Source organism: Muntiacus reevesi, chromosome 3, assembly GCF_963930625.1.
Source record: "Muntiacus reevesi chromosome 3, mMunRee1.1, whole genome shotgun sequence".
NCBI lineage: Eukaryota > Metazoa > Chordata > Mammalia > Artiodactyla > Cervidae > Muntiacus > Muntiacus reevesi.
This window is the reverse complement of record NC_089251.1, coordinates 175,436,220-175,449,138: the sequence shown is the minus strand read 5'-3', so window position 1 is coordinate 175,449,138 and position 12,919 is coordinate 175,436,220. Positions and strand designations below refer to the sequence as shown.

General features: G+C 37.2%; 1 protein-coding gene across 1 annotated transcript in view; it reads left to right on the top strand.

The window, feature by feature from the left end:
* ADGB (androglobin) overlaps positions 1-12,919 on the top strand; it is a 170,472-nt gene that overhangs the window by 51,326 nt on the left and 106,227 nt on the right. Inside the window, exons 8-9 of the mRNA XM_065927758.1 lie at positions 7,525-7,772; positions 12,389-12,529. Of these exons, the coding sequence (XP_065783830.1) occupies positions 7,525-7,772; positions 12,389-12,529 (389 nt within the window). The remainder of the gene's footprint in view (positions 1-7,524; positions 7,773-12,388; positions 12,530-12,919) is intronic.

Here is a 12,919-nt window from a genome sequence, read left to right as displayed (position 1 = left end):
ATTTAAAAATTGTAGTATTTTAGATGCTCAATTTGCATGAATATATGATTGCTTATAAAATGTATATAATAATGATATAAGGGAGGGAAGCTTGAGCATTGGATTCAGAACTGTATATCCAGATTTGCATTTTTATACTTCCTGCTTCAAGCTATGTAAATTTTACAAGTAATATGATTTTGGGGGCCCAGAGTTTCCACATGTAAAATAGGGGTAAAAAATTTCCTATCCTATCTGGCTGTTCTGGGGATTGAAAAGGTGAGAGTGTTGGAAAAAGTAGCTAATGTATGGTAGAAAGATAATTAGTGCTAGTTCCTTTCCCCTAATGCATATCACTAGATTATTTAATATTATATAGAAATATGTATGATAGCTAGCAATCAACCTTTGGAAGCAGAGAAAAGTCTAAACAAATAAGTGAGACTGACTCAGATGTTCAAATTTATCATTTTACTTCTAAATATAATAAAAAAGTAAAAGATATGTACTCTCTTTGATTTATGTCAAATGTGTAGGATTTTTTATTATGAATACTCTGCCACATTATTCATATAATTTAAAATTGCAATTACACTATAAAATCACAAAGTTAATTCATGTGTATATACGTGTATAATTTTAAATGAAAAGAATGTCATGGAACTGTAATAATGATTGTTAGGAAATGTTTAATTTGAAATCGCTGTCTGCCGAGGATGCAGGGAGAGGTTGGGCATGGCTTCCTGGAGAAAGTTCTGATTTGATCAGAGCCTCTACTCTTGGCTGGGTTTGATTTGAGAAGAAGGGAGGGAAAGGGGATGGAAAGCAGGAGAATGGTAAGATCAAAGCCATTGGTCTGTTCAGAAGTTGGATGTTTCTTTTACTACGAAGGATTCCATGTGCGAAGACAGCCCCTGAGGGACTCCATTGGGTTTGCTCATGGTCATGATTTAACAGAGGTCCAGTAGAATCAGAATATTAAAGTTTCAAATTGTGTTCACTGCTGACTTTTTCCATATGAGAATCAGTAGAGTGAAAAGTGTTTTGTGATGTCTTCAACAGACAGCCCTTTCCCTTCCCTCTCGCATAGAAGTACCAAAGGGAGACATTGCTAAATTTGCAATTGTTGACCTTGCCTCATGTTTTCCTACAGTTAGCACTGTCTTATCATTTGAAAATAAAAAACAAAAAGTTGTAACTCTCTGTATTATACTAGAAATACAGAGTGGATATTAGAAATCTGCCAATTTCAAATGAAGAGATGATGTTTTTCTCCACAAATTTATCTGATCTTGATGTAATTCATTTGAGAATGGAACACTCCACCATCCCACATTTAAGTCTAACTGTTCAAGAAGTTGTATAGTCTCATCCTGTGGGGTTTGAATATTTCTTTTTCACAGTATAACATTTATTACATTGTAGGTAGAAAAAAACACATGGTTTTGGATTCAGAAAGATCTGTTTTAATCCTGATTTTAGTATTTCCTAGTCTATCATTTCAGAGAAGGCAATGGCACCCCACTCCAGTACTCTTGCCTGGAAAATCCCATGGACGGAGGAGCCTGGTAGGCTGCAGTCCATGGAGTCACAAAGAGTCGGACATGACTGAACGACTTCACTTTCACTTTTCACTTTTATGCATTGGAGAAGGAAATGGCAACCCACTCCAGTGTTCTTGCCTGGAGAATCCCAGTGATGGGGTCGCACAGAGTCGGACACAACTGAAGTGACTTAGCAGTAGCAGTCTATCATTTGTGACTGGGTAAAATTTGCAACCTTCTCTTATACCTCAATTATGATTGCACTGCTTAGGTTACAGAGCCTTTGGGGGATTAAATGCAAAATACAAAACAAAACAAAAAACCCTACCTGGCCACCCACATCTTCATTCCGCATCTCAAATGTTCTAAAATCATTACCCCCTAGGGTCTTAACCTGAACTGTTCTTTCTTTATGCCTTAAATGATCTTCCATCAGATATTTACTTGGCTGGATATGTCGTAACACTTAGATCTCACCAGGTTTAAATATCAACTCCTCAGAAAAGTCTTTTCAGCCATCTAGGTTTAAATAATTTCTTTCCCAAATGATTCCATAGCCCATTTTTTATTATTTTATTTTCATTATGAAAGTTATCACCGCCTTCCACTGAGAAGTTATCACTGCCTTCCATCTTCCACTGAGATGGTATGGTGTATGAGAACAGGAACTCTTTTTTGTCTTTCTCAATGTTGAGACTTCCAGTGCTTAGAAAAAAATGACACTGCATGACCGGTACATGGTATGATCTGAATAAATGTTTGTTGATAGAATAATTTTAAAAATACTTTAAAAGGCTAAACCAGAAGTGTGCAAAAGATTCTTTGGTAATCCAGTGCAGGAACATATAGCTTAATTTCCCCAGAAAGTAATGCTTAAAGTGATCTCAAAGGATTAGTTGAAACTAATGAGGCTTATTGGGGCAGGGAAGCCAACTCAGAGAAGAAAGAATAGCATGGAAGTGCAAGACAGCATGGTGTACTCCCAGAAAAGCACATGAATCTGCAGGAGTGGATTTTGGCTGCTGGATTCTAGAGGGGAGATGAGTAGGGGGTGGAGAGGTGTATAGGAGCAAAACAGAGGAAGTTAAGAAATTTGCAACAGAATGTCGCTGAGAGATTTTATACAGGAGGATGATCTCAATCAGGCTTGTGAGTTTGGGGGCTTGCTCAGAGCAGGAGGACAGATATGAGGACTGGAGCAGGGAAACTGGTCTGTGCAATATTGCAGAAGGGCTTCTATGGAAAAAAAAACTGGTAAAAATGGAGAAAGGGGGACTTCCCTGGTGGTCCTGAGGCTAAAACTCCACATCCCCAATGCAGGGGGCCCCGGATCCATCCCTGGTCAGGGAACTAGATTCCACCTGCTGCAACTAAGAGTTCATACGAGGGATCAACTGAAGATCCCGCATGCCATAACGAAGATGGAAGATTCCAAGTGCTGCAACAAAGATCCGGTGCAGCCAAATAAATAAAAGTTTAAAAAAGAAAAGATAAAAGAGAACGTTCAAAAAAAAAAGAAAAGAATGTTGAAAGAAAGAGTTGTCTACTGCAGTAGGAGGAAGAGGGATAAATGGGATATATTTTTTATTTGAGGAGAGTTTCAAGGTGAAAGGCTTGGTCATTCTCACTTTTCTAAGTTGACTGAAAAGTAGATGGTAACAGGATGTTTTTGTTGGTTGATCAATTGATTTGTTTTTGGATAGTTGTCTGTTAGATGGTTGTACACATGAGCCTGGTTATCTGAAGAGAGGTTTGAGCTGGAGCTTATGAGTTGAGGGTTACATACACGTACAGGTGAACCCAAAATGTGATTGTGCTTATTCACTCACTGAGGAAAGGATATAGGATAGCAAGAGCATTCTGAGGAGAACTATGGAGTTCAGTCAGTTCAGTCGCTCAGTCGTGTCTGACTCTTTGTGACCCCATGGACTGCAGCATGCCAAGCTTCCCTGTCCATCACCAACTCCCAGAGCTTGCTCAAACTCATGTCCATTGAGTCGGTGATTCCATTCAACTATTTCATCCTCTGTCATCCCCTTCTTCTCCTGCCTTCAATCTTTCCCAGTATCAGGATCTTTTCTAATGAGTCAGTCCTTCCCATCAAGTGGCCAAAGTATTGGAGTTTCAGCATCAGTCCTTCCAATGAATATTCAGGGTTATTTTCCTTTAGGGTTGATTGATTTGATCTCCTTGCAATCTTCTCCAACACCACAGTTCAAAAGCATCAATTCTTCAGTGCTAAGCTTTCTTTATGGTCCAACTCTCACATCTATACATGACTACTGGAAAAACCATAGGTTTGACTAGACAGACATTTGCTGACAAAGTAATGTCTCTGCTTTTGAATATGCTGTCTAGGTTTGTCATAGCTTTTCTTCCAAGGAGCAAGCGTCTGTTAAGTTCATGGCTGCAGTCACAGTCTGCAGTGATTTTGGTGCCCAAGAAAAGAAAATCTGTCTCTGCTTTTTAATATGCTATCTAAGTTTGTCATAGCTTTTTTTTTTGCAATAAAAGATGCAAAGCTTCTTTTAATTTCATGGCTGCAGTCACCATACGCAATAATTCTTGCCTGGAGAATCCCCATGGACAGAGGAGTCTGGCGGGCTGCAGTCCATGCGGTCAGAGTCAGACACAGCTGAAGCGACTTAGCATGAATGCGTACAACATAGTAATTCAGTGTTTTTATATGTTGAGAAATGGTCAGCACAGATCTAGTTAACAGGCATCACCACACATGGTTATTTTTTTTTCTTGCGGTGAAAACTTTTAAGATCTACTTATACACTACTGTATTATTAACCACAGTCACCCTGCTCTGCATTACAGTGCTCTGACTCATTTATTGTATAACTGGAAATTTGTATTTTTGGAATGCCTTCACTATTTTGCCCAAATCCCACCCTTTGCCTCTGGCAACCACAAATCTGTTCTCTATATCAATGAGTGTGTTTGCTTTCAGATTCCATATATAACTGAAGCAAATCATACAGTATTTGTCTTTCTTTGATGTATTTCACTTAGTATAATGTCCCTAAGGGGTTTCCTTCATAGTTCAGTCAAGTAAAGAATCCATCTGCAATGCAGGAGGCCCAGGTTCTATTCCTGGTTCAGGAAGATCCCCTAGAAAAGGAAATGACAACCCACTCCATTATTCTTGTCTGAGAAATCCCATGGACAGAGGAGCCTGGCCGGCTACAGTCCATGGGGTTGCAAGAGGCAGACACAACTGAGCAACTAAACCACCACTACTAATGTCCTCTAAGTCCATCCACATTGTTTCAAATGGCAAGATTTCTTTCCTTTTTTTATGGCTAAACAATGTTACATTGTGAATATGAATGCTACACTTGATTCATCCATCCATCCATAGACACATACATCTTGGTTATTGTAAATAACACTGCAGAGAACATGAGATTGTTCTTTTTGACAAACTTCTGTCTTTTTGAGTTAGTGCTTTCATTTCCTACGGATAAATACCCAGAAGTGGAATTGTGGGACTATGTGATAGTTCTATTTTTAATTTTTTGAGGAAATTCCATACTGTTTTCCATACTGGCTATATCAACGTATGTTCCTACCAGCAGTGCACAAGGGTTCCTTTTGCTCCATGTCCTTGCCAACGCTTGTCATTTCTTGTCTTTTTGATGATAACTAGTATGCACGTGAGGTTGTAACTCATTGTGGGCTTGACTTACATTTTACCTGATGCTTAGTGATGTTTAGCGCATTTTGTTGTAACTGTGGACCATTGGTTTATCTTCCTTGCAAATATGTCTGTTCAGATCCTCTGCCCATTTATTAACTGGATTATCTTTTTATTGATTAATTCAGATTTTAATTTGAATTAGTTAAAATTAAAACCTGGTTTGTTCAGATTTTCTGTTTTTTGTTTTTTTTTTTATATTAGTAAGTGGTATGTTTCTAGGAATTTATCCATTTCTTTTAGGTTATCCAATTTGTTGTGTGTTTGTTTCTCATAGTCTTTTATGGTTCTTTGTATTTTGTGTATTAAGTACAATGTGTCTGTTTCATTTCTGATTTTATTTACTTGTTTTTTGTTGGTGAGTCTAGTTAAGGGCTTTTCAGTTTTGTCTGTCCTTTCACAAAACCAGCTCTTAGTTTCTTTGATTTTTTTTCTATTGTCTTTCTAGTCTTTCAATCATTTATTTAAACTCTGATATTTGTTATTCGGGAAGATCTCCTGGAAGAGGGCATGGCAGTCCACTCCAATACTCTTGCCTGGAGAATCCCATGAATAGAGGAGCCTGGTGGGCTACAGTCCATAGGGTCTCAAAGAGTCAGACATGACTGAAGTGACTTACCACCACCACATTTGTTATTACCTTCCTTCTACTAAATTTAGGCTTCATTTGTTCTTCTTTTCCAGTTCTTTAAGGCGTGAAGTTAGGTAGTTTTTTTAAGATCTGACTTCTTGATGTACCTCTTAGAATTACTTTTGTCTTGTTATATTTGATTTGCTGTTGTTGTATCTGTTGTATTTTTGTTATGCTGTACTTTCATTTTATTTATCTCAAAGCATTTTGTTGATTTCTTCTTTGAACCATTGGTTGGTCAGTAGCATATTGTTTAATCTCCACATAGCTGTGAATTTCCCAGTTTTCTTCTTGTAATTAATTTCTAGTTTCATACTAGAAAAGTTGTGCTTGGAAAAGGTGGGTGCTATGATTTCAATCTTCTTGAATTCATTAAAATATTTTTTGTGAGTTAACATGATCTATTCTGGAGAATACTCCATGTAGAAAAATGTTTCTTCTGTTAGTTTCAGATAGAATGTTCTGTATGTGTCTAAATCTATTTTATTTAATGTGTTTCTCAAGACCAATGAGCTTCCCTGGTAGCTCAGCTGGTAAAGAATCCGCCTGCATGCAGGAGAACCCGGTTTGATGCCTGGGTTGGGAAGATCCGCTGGAGAAGGGATAGGCTACCCACTCCAGTATTCTTGCCTGGAGAATTCCATGGACACGGGAGACTGGCAGGCTACAGTCCATGGGGTTGCAGAGTCAGACACGACTGAGCGACTTTCACAAGATCAATGTTTTCTTATCACTTTTCTGTCTGGAAGATCTATTTATTGAAGAAAGTGGGGTGTTAAAGTCTCCTATTGGGTGCTCTTCTATACACTGGCCTTGGGATTGGTGAGTCCATGAAAGCCCTTTAAGAACTGTTTCAGACAGTAAAGAACCTGCTTGAAATGCAGGAGACCTGGTTTCAATCCCTGGGTTAGGAAGATCCCTTGGAGAAGGGACTGGAAACCCACTCCAGTATTCTTGCCTGGAGAATCCCATGGATAAAGAAGCCTGGCAGGCTATAGTTGATGGGGTCACAAAGAGTCAGACATGACTGAGTGACTAAAACTTTCACTTTACTTCCACTTTCTGAGTTTGCTATAACCTTGTGGGCCTCATGGATGCAAACCCTGCTGGCTTTCAAAACTGTGTGTTTGGGGAACTTCTCTCTGATCTGCAGGTCTTAAAAGTTGGAATGCCAGATGATGTAGGGTGCAAACCCTTGCCTCCTCAGGGAAAATCTTCAGAATGTGAGTTCTTTCCAAATTGTGGGTCATTGCACTGGTTGGGTTTTATGGCAAGACTGTTTCTCAGCCTCTCCTATCCATTCTCGTTTGCCAGATACGTAGGAATTCTTCAGCTAGTTTCTCGCCCCCCCCCCCCAAGAAAACTGTTCTATATGTAGCTGTAAATTTGCTGTGTCCCTAGGAAGAAGTAAGTTTAGAATCCTCCTATATCACCATCTTAACTAGAACTCTGTGTTTGGTCTCTTTGCATCAGCAAAGCCTAGCACAGAGTAGGCACTTAATCAATGCTTGTTGAATGAATGAATACATAGCGGTGTTTTTAATAAAAATGTGAAGTAACTATTGATCGGTCTTGTGAAATCAAGTTCATGTTTTTTCTGTCAGTAATTTCTTGATGTGGAGTAAGAAGTTTAATTTGGAAATTAATTTTGTTTTTCACCTAAGCCCAGGATATACAGACAAAGTTTGGGAGCTCTTGAAAGAAATATTGCCCGAGTTTAAGCTATCAGATGAGTCCAGCTCTGAAAGCAAAATAACTGACATAGAGGCCAAATTAAAAGAACAAGGAAAAGAAGTGAAGAATGGGAAAGAAGTGAAGGATGGGAAAGAAGTGAAAGATGGCAAGGAATTCAAACCTGAAAATTCAATAACGACACTAAAACTGCCTGAGAAAAGTGAAAGGACTTTAAAGGGTAAGACAATTTATATCACAATGCTATCCAGTATGGATATTGCATATAAATGCTTTATAATCATTGCTGGATTTAATGACTATTTATAAGCATTGTCATTTATTAAGTGTTGTGAAAACAGTCATTCAAGTTTCTCTATTTCCTGGATACTAGAGCTTGCAGTGGCATTTATGTTAATTATTTCACTATATTTTGCTCTCCTTATAGTCAAAAGGTAATTATATATTTTAATGATATTAAATTAATATAGTATTAATATAGAAAAAAGACATTAAGTTTTCAGTTTCACTTCATTAAACACATCTTTCTTGTATGTCATAGGTAGAGTGGAATGAGCCAAAATACCAAACCTGAAAAGTGGTTCTATTTCAAAAAATGTGAAATGGACATAGATTAGACTATGATTTGCAGGTTGTTTATCTTAAGGTGAAAGTTAAAAATCTAGAAATTATATTTTTCAAGTTATTTTGCAAAGTGTAGAAGTGTTTTTCTTTAGGTGAGAAATATACTTAATAAGTGGTCATTTTTATACTTTCTAAAATATTTCATATACCATGCATATGAACAATAATGCTTGCAAGTAGAGTTGAATATACTAGAAAATGCTAAATTTTTTGTATAGCTGTGATAACATCTATAACAGTCTTTCAGATATTTATGCTTTATAAGATATTGATGTTTTATTCTTATTTAGATCTTGCACATCAGCGTTTCCAATCATATACTGCCCTGAAATAACTACTGTAAATATCCCTCAAAGATAAGCAAAAAAATTAAGTATGTGTGATTTCTGCCCCATCATCGATCCCTCTTAAAATAATCTAATGTGCTTTAGTTTATAAAAGGAAGCAAAAATGAAAAAATAGCCAGGTTAAATTTGTTTTACCCAGTGTATCCTAAATTAATTTGAACCTGGAATCTCTTTCTTGTGTATCACAAATTAACATCTGTCTATCCTCCATCTTATCTGGATTTCCCAGGCAGCTCAGTGGTAAAGAGGATCCCTGGGTTGGGAAGATCGCCTGAAGAAGGAAATGGCAACCCATTCCGGTATTCTTGCCTAGGAAACCCCATTGACAGAGGAGCCTGGCCGGCTACAGTTCATGGGGTTGCAAAGAGTTTGACATAACTTAGAGACTTAACAACAGTAGCATCCATCCATCCAATTAACCATTCATTCAATGCACGTGGGCTTCCCTGGTAGCTCAGTCGGTAAAGGTCTGCCTGCAATGCTGGAGACTTGGGTTCAAACCCTGGGTGGGAAAGATCCCCTGGAGAAAGCAATGGCAACCCACTCCAGTATTGCCTGGAGAATTTCATGGACAGAGGAGCCTGGCAGGCTACAGTCCATGGAGTCACAAAGATCAATGTACTACTTGCTGAGAATACCCATAAGTGTTCCAGGAATTAGCAGCAACGTGAACAAAATCAGATGTGGATCTCACCTCTTAGAGCTTAAGTAACATGAGAAGGACTAACATTAATTTTAAAAATCATAAATACATACTAAGACATGGGTCTTGAAGGGAAATACAGGAAACTGTAAGTCGTTCATATGGGAGACCTAGTCTGGGGCACCAGGGAAGAATTCCTTAAGGAATTTTGAGCTGTGTTCACAAAAATTAGAAGGATATCTGCAGGAAGATGATGGACTGTGAAGGGAAGAGAATTCTAGGTAGAAGAGAGAGCATATATAAATATTATCAGGCAGTTGCAGAAATGGCAGTGACTTGGAAGGCCTGGTAGATGTTCTCAACTGGAAGAGAGGATGTGAGAAATAAAGTGGCTTAAGAAGAACCTGAAGAAGTAGGTAGGAGAGTGATCATGTCAAAACTTCTAGGTCATGCTAAGAAATTTGATCTTTACCAAAGAGCCGTTGACAGCTAATGAAGAATTTAGAGTTGAATCATGATCTATTTCACATTTTGAAAAGGATATTCTGGTTCTCTGAGAAAAAAATAATTTGGAATGCAGATGGAGGTGGAAGGTCAGTGGCAGGAGAAGTCACAGAAAAAACAATTTGATGACTGTGGTATCAACTCATGTTAGAGATGACAGTAGCTTGGAGCAGGTTAATAGGATTGTCATAGTGGAGAAGCAGACACAGTAAATTATTGAGAGATACTTATGAAGTAAAAAATAGCAGGATGTGGCAAAGATAATTTGTAGAATTCTTACTTGCAGAACTGGATGGATGGTAGTGTGTTTAAGGCAGCTGGGTAATGCAAAAAAGAGGAATGGCTTTATGAGAAGAGATCACAAAATGATTTAGGACATATTGAGTTTGAGGTGCCTTTAAGAAACCAAGTGCACTTTTCATGTCAGGAGTTCCAGGCTGTTGATATACCCTTGAGGATCAGTGACAAATGCATGCTAAATTAAATGATGAATGATATTCCCAAGGAGATGGTGTAAAGTGAAAAGATTAGGAACCTTAAGACTAAGCCTGAAAGAAGCTAAATATCTGAGAGCTGGTACAAAATAATGAGCTGGCAAACAAGGTTAAAGAATGACCAGGAAAATAGGAAGATCAGCTGAGCAGGTCACTGTTGAAAAATCAAAGGAAAAGAATGTTTCAAGAATCGGAGAGATTGTATGTTCCAAACAGTGTTGAGAGTTGAAATATGATGGGAATTCAAATTTCTCTGTTAGATTTTATGATACAGAGGTCACTGGGCACTGGTAAATGATGGAAGTGGAAAACACATGGAGAGATTAAGATATAAGTGGGAAGTAAAATAATGTATAAACAAACCTGTTATAAATTTGTCTGTGAAGAATAGGAGAGTGAAAAAGTGGAAGCTGTCAAGGAAAACAGGGGATTCATGAAAAATATTTAAACTTTTATCTAACGAAGAAGGGTCGAGTATTTTTAAGTGGCAATTTGGAAGAGGTAGTTGAGATGACAGCCATAGCACAGGTTTCCAGAGAGCCAAAGTGAAGGGATTGGTCCAACCTGGGGAGCAATGTGTCCTCCATCCTAACAGATTGGCACAGAGAATGAGAGAAAGGATAGATGTAGATATCAGTGGGTGAGTGGGTTTGAGAGAGAGAAGTTGAGGGTTTCTGAAAAAAGACTTCTATTCTCTCTCTTTATAAGCAGACCATTTATGAGCTGAGAGTGAAGTAGAGGTGGAGATGAAGGTTCTCATGATTATTTAAAATAGGGCAGAAGCTTGCAGAACTAGGGGAAGATTATCTCCAGTAGGATGTAGGACTCAGCTGCTAATTTTACTCAGAAGGGTTGGCCAGATAGGTGAAATGAAGCGACAGAGGAACAATAAATTTATTTGGTATTGGCAAAAACACACTTTGGTAAACATTTTTGCATACTTTCCAAATTTCTATGTGAAATAGTGTGTTTTTCCTATTTACAGATTTTATTATGTATTATTTTAAGTTATGGGTTTTGAATAGGCGTGTAGTGAAAGTGAAAGTATCAGTCTCTCAGTTATCTCTGACTCTTTGCAACCCCGTGGACTGTAGCTCACCAGGCTCCTCTGTCCATGGAATTTTCCCGGCAATAATGCTGGAATGGGTTGCCATTCCCTTCTCCAGGGGATCTTCCTGACTCAGGGATTAAACCCAGGTATCTCGTATTGCAGGCAGATTCTTTACTGTCAGAGCCACCAGAGAAGCCTATTTTAAAAATCATACATGAAGTCATATATTATTACCTGTAACTAGTTTTAAGTCAAAACCACAAAATGAAATTCTGATCATCTATTTTTATACTTGTTTTCAAATTAAATATTTCATCCTATACTTATAGTTATCTCTTTGTATCTGACATAGATGTTAAATCTACTATAAAGCTAAGATCCGAGATAGTTTTATTTTAGAGGCTAAGAAACAGCACACAGTGTTAATGTTATAGTTTTTTTATATATGCAATTTTTTTTAAAAAACAACCTGATCAATACTGATTACAAATTTAGCAAATGATAAAAGAATGAATGGCAGAAATTTGAAATTTCTGTTTTAGAATTGGAAGGGATTTATTAGGAAATTAAAAATCCCAGGGAATTTTTTAAGATGAAGGAAAACATGTTTCACAGAAATGTAAATATGGATGGAAATTCAAGTGGTAGATGGTTCTGGGTACTGGGTTTACTATGAACATCTTGTTGACAATACGATGTTGGTGTGGATGTTGGTTGGTGGCCAGTCTCCACCAGAAGATATTCTGGAGGCAGAAAGCTGAGTTTCTTGAAATGCAGGCTCCAAATAAAGAAAGTCTAAGAGGGCTCCACATTTAGGACTCAATTTTAGATACATTTCTTCCTGATTTTTTTCCTTTTTAAAATGAGACTAGCCTGGCACCATGATTTTATACAAATAAATTATATTCACCTGGTTATCTACGTTTAGCATAAAATTATTTGTAGTCATCAATGCCATGTCTTTCACAATATATGTCGATTTTTAAAGTTTTTGCTTTGTTTTGTTTTGATGTTACTAATTCGAGGTGAGTAGCATTTGGGGAAGTTTGTGGCTTTTTTTTAACACTTAAGTAATACTATTGTTTTAGCTTTCTTTTTCAACACTAATTGAATAAGCAATATAGATTGAGATTTTGTAGTTAAAGGATGCATTGTATTTTTTTAACATGTTAGACAAAGCCGATGCAAAAGACCTTGGAAAGAAGAGGAGTAAAGATGGAGAGAAGGAAAGAGAAAGGGAAAAATTCAAATGGTCAATACATGGTTCAAGACCCTCATCAGATGTACAATATTCTCTACAGTCTCTGTCAGATTGTAAGCTCTCAGTCTCCTAGAATAATAATTATTGTACATGTTTCCTAAAATGCTGGAGAACATTCGAGCAGAGAAATGTATTTCCTATTCAGATATATCTAAATAAGTTTTTCAGAGTTGCCCATAATTGTTAAGCTCTCAGATGGTTGTGCATAATGAAGCAAGATCCTACACATGAGACAGAAGCCAAGATTATCAAAATACTTATGGTACAACAGTCACAGAAGTGTTTACGTGAATGAAGATATATACTAATATATATTATTATAGTATATATAACACATTTTACATTATAAAATATATAAGTATATTTACATAAATATTTGATTAGATATTGATATATATTAGTATATGTCCTCCTCTATATAGATTCTCTCTATATATGTATAT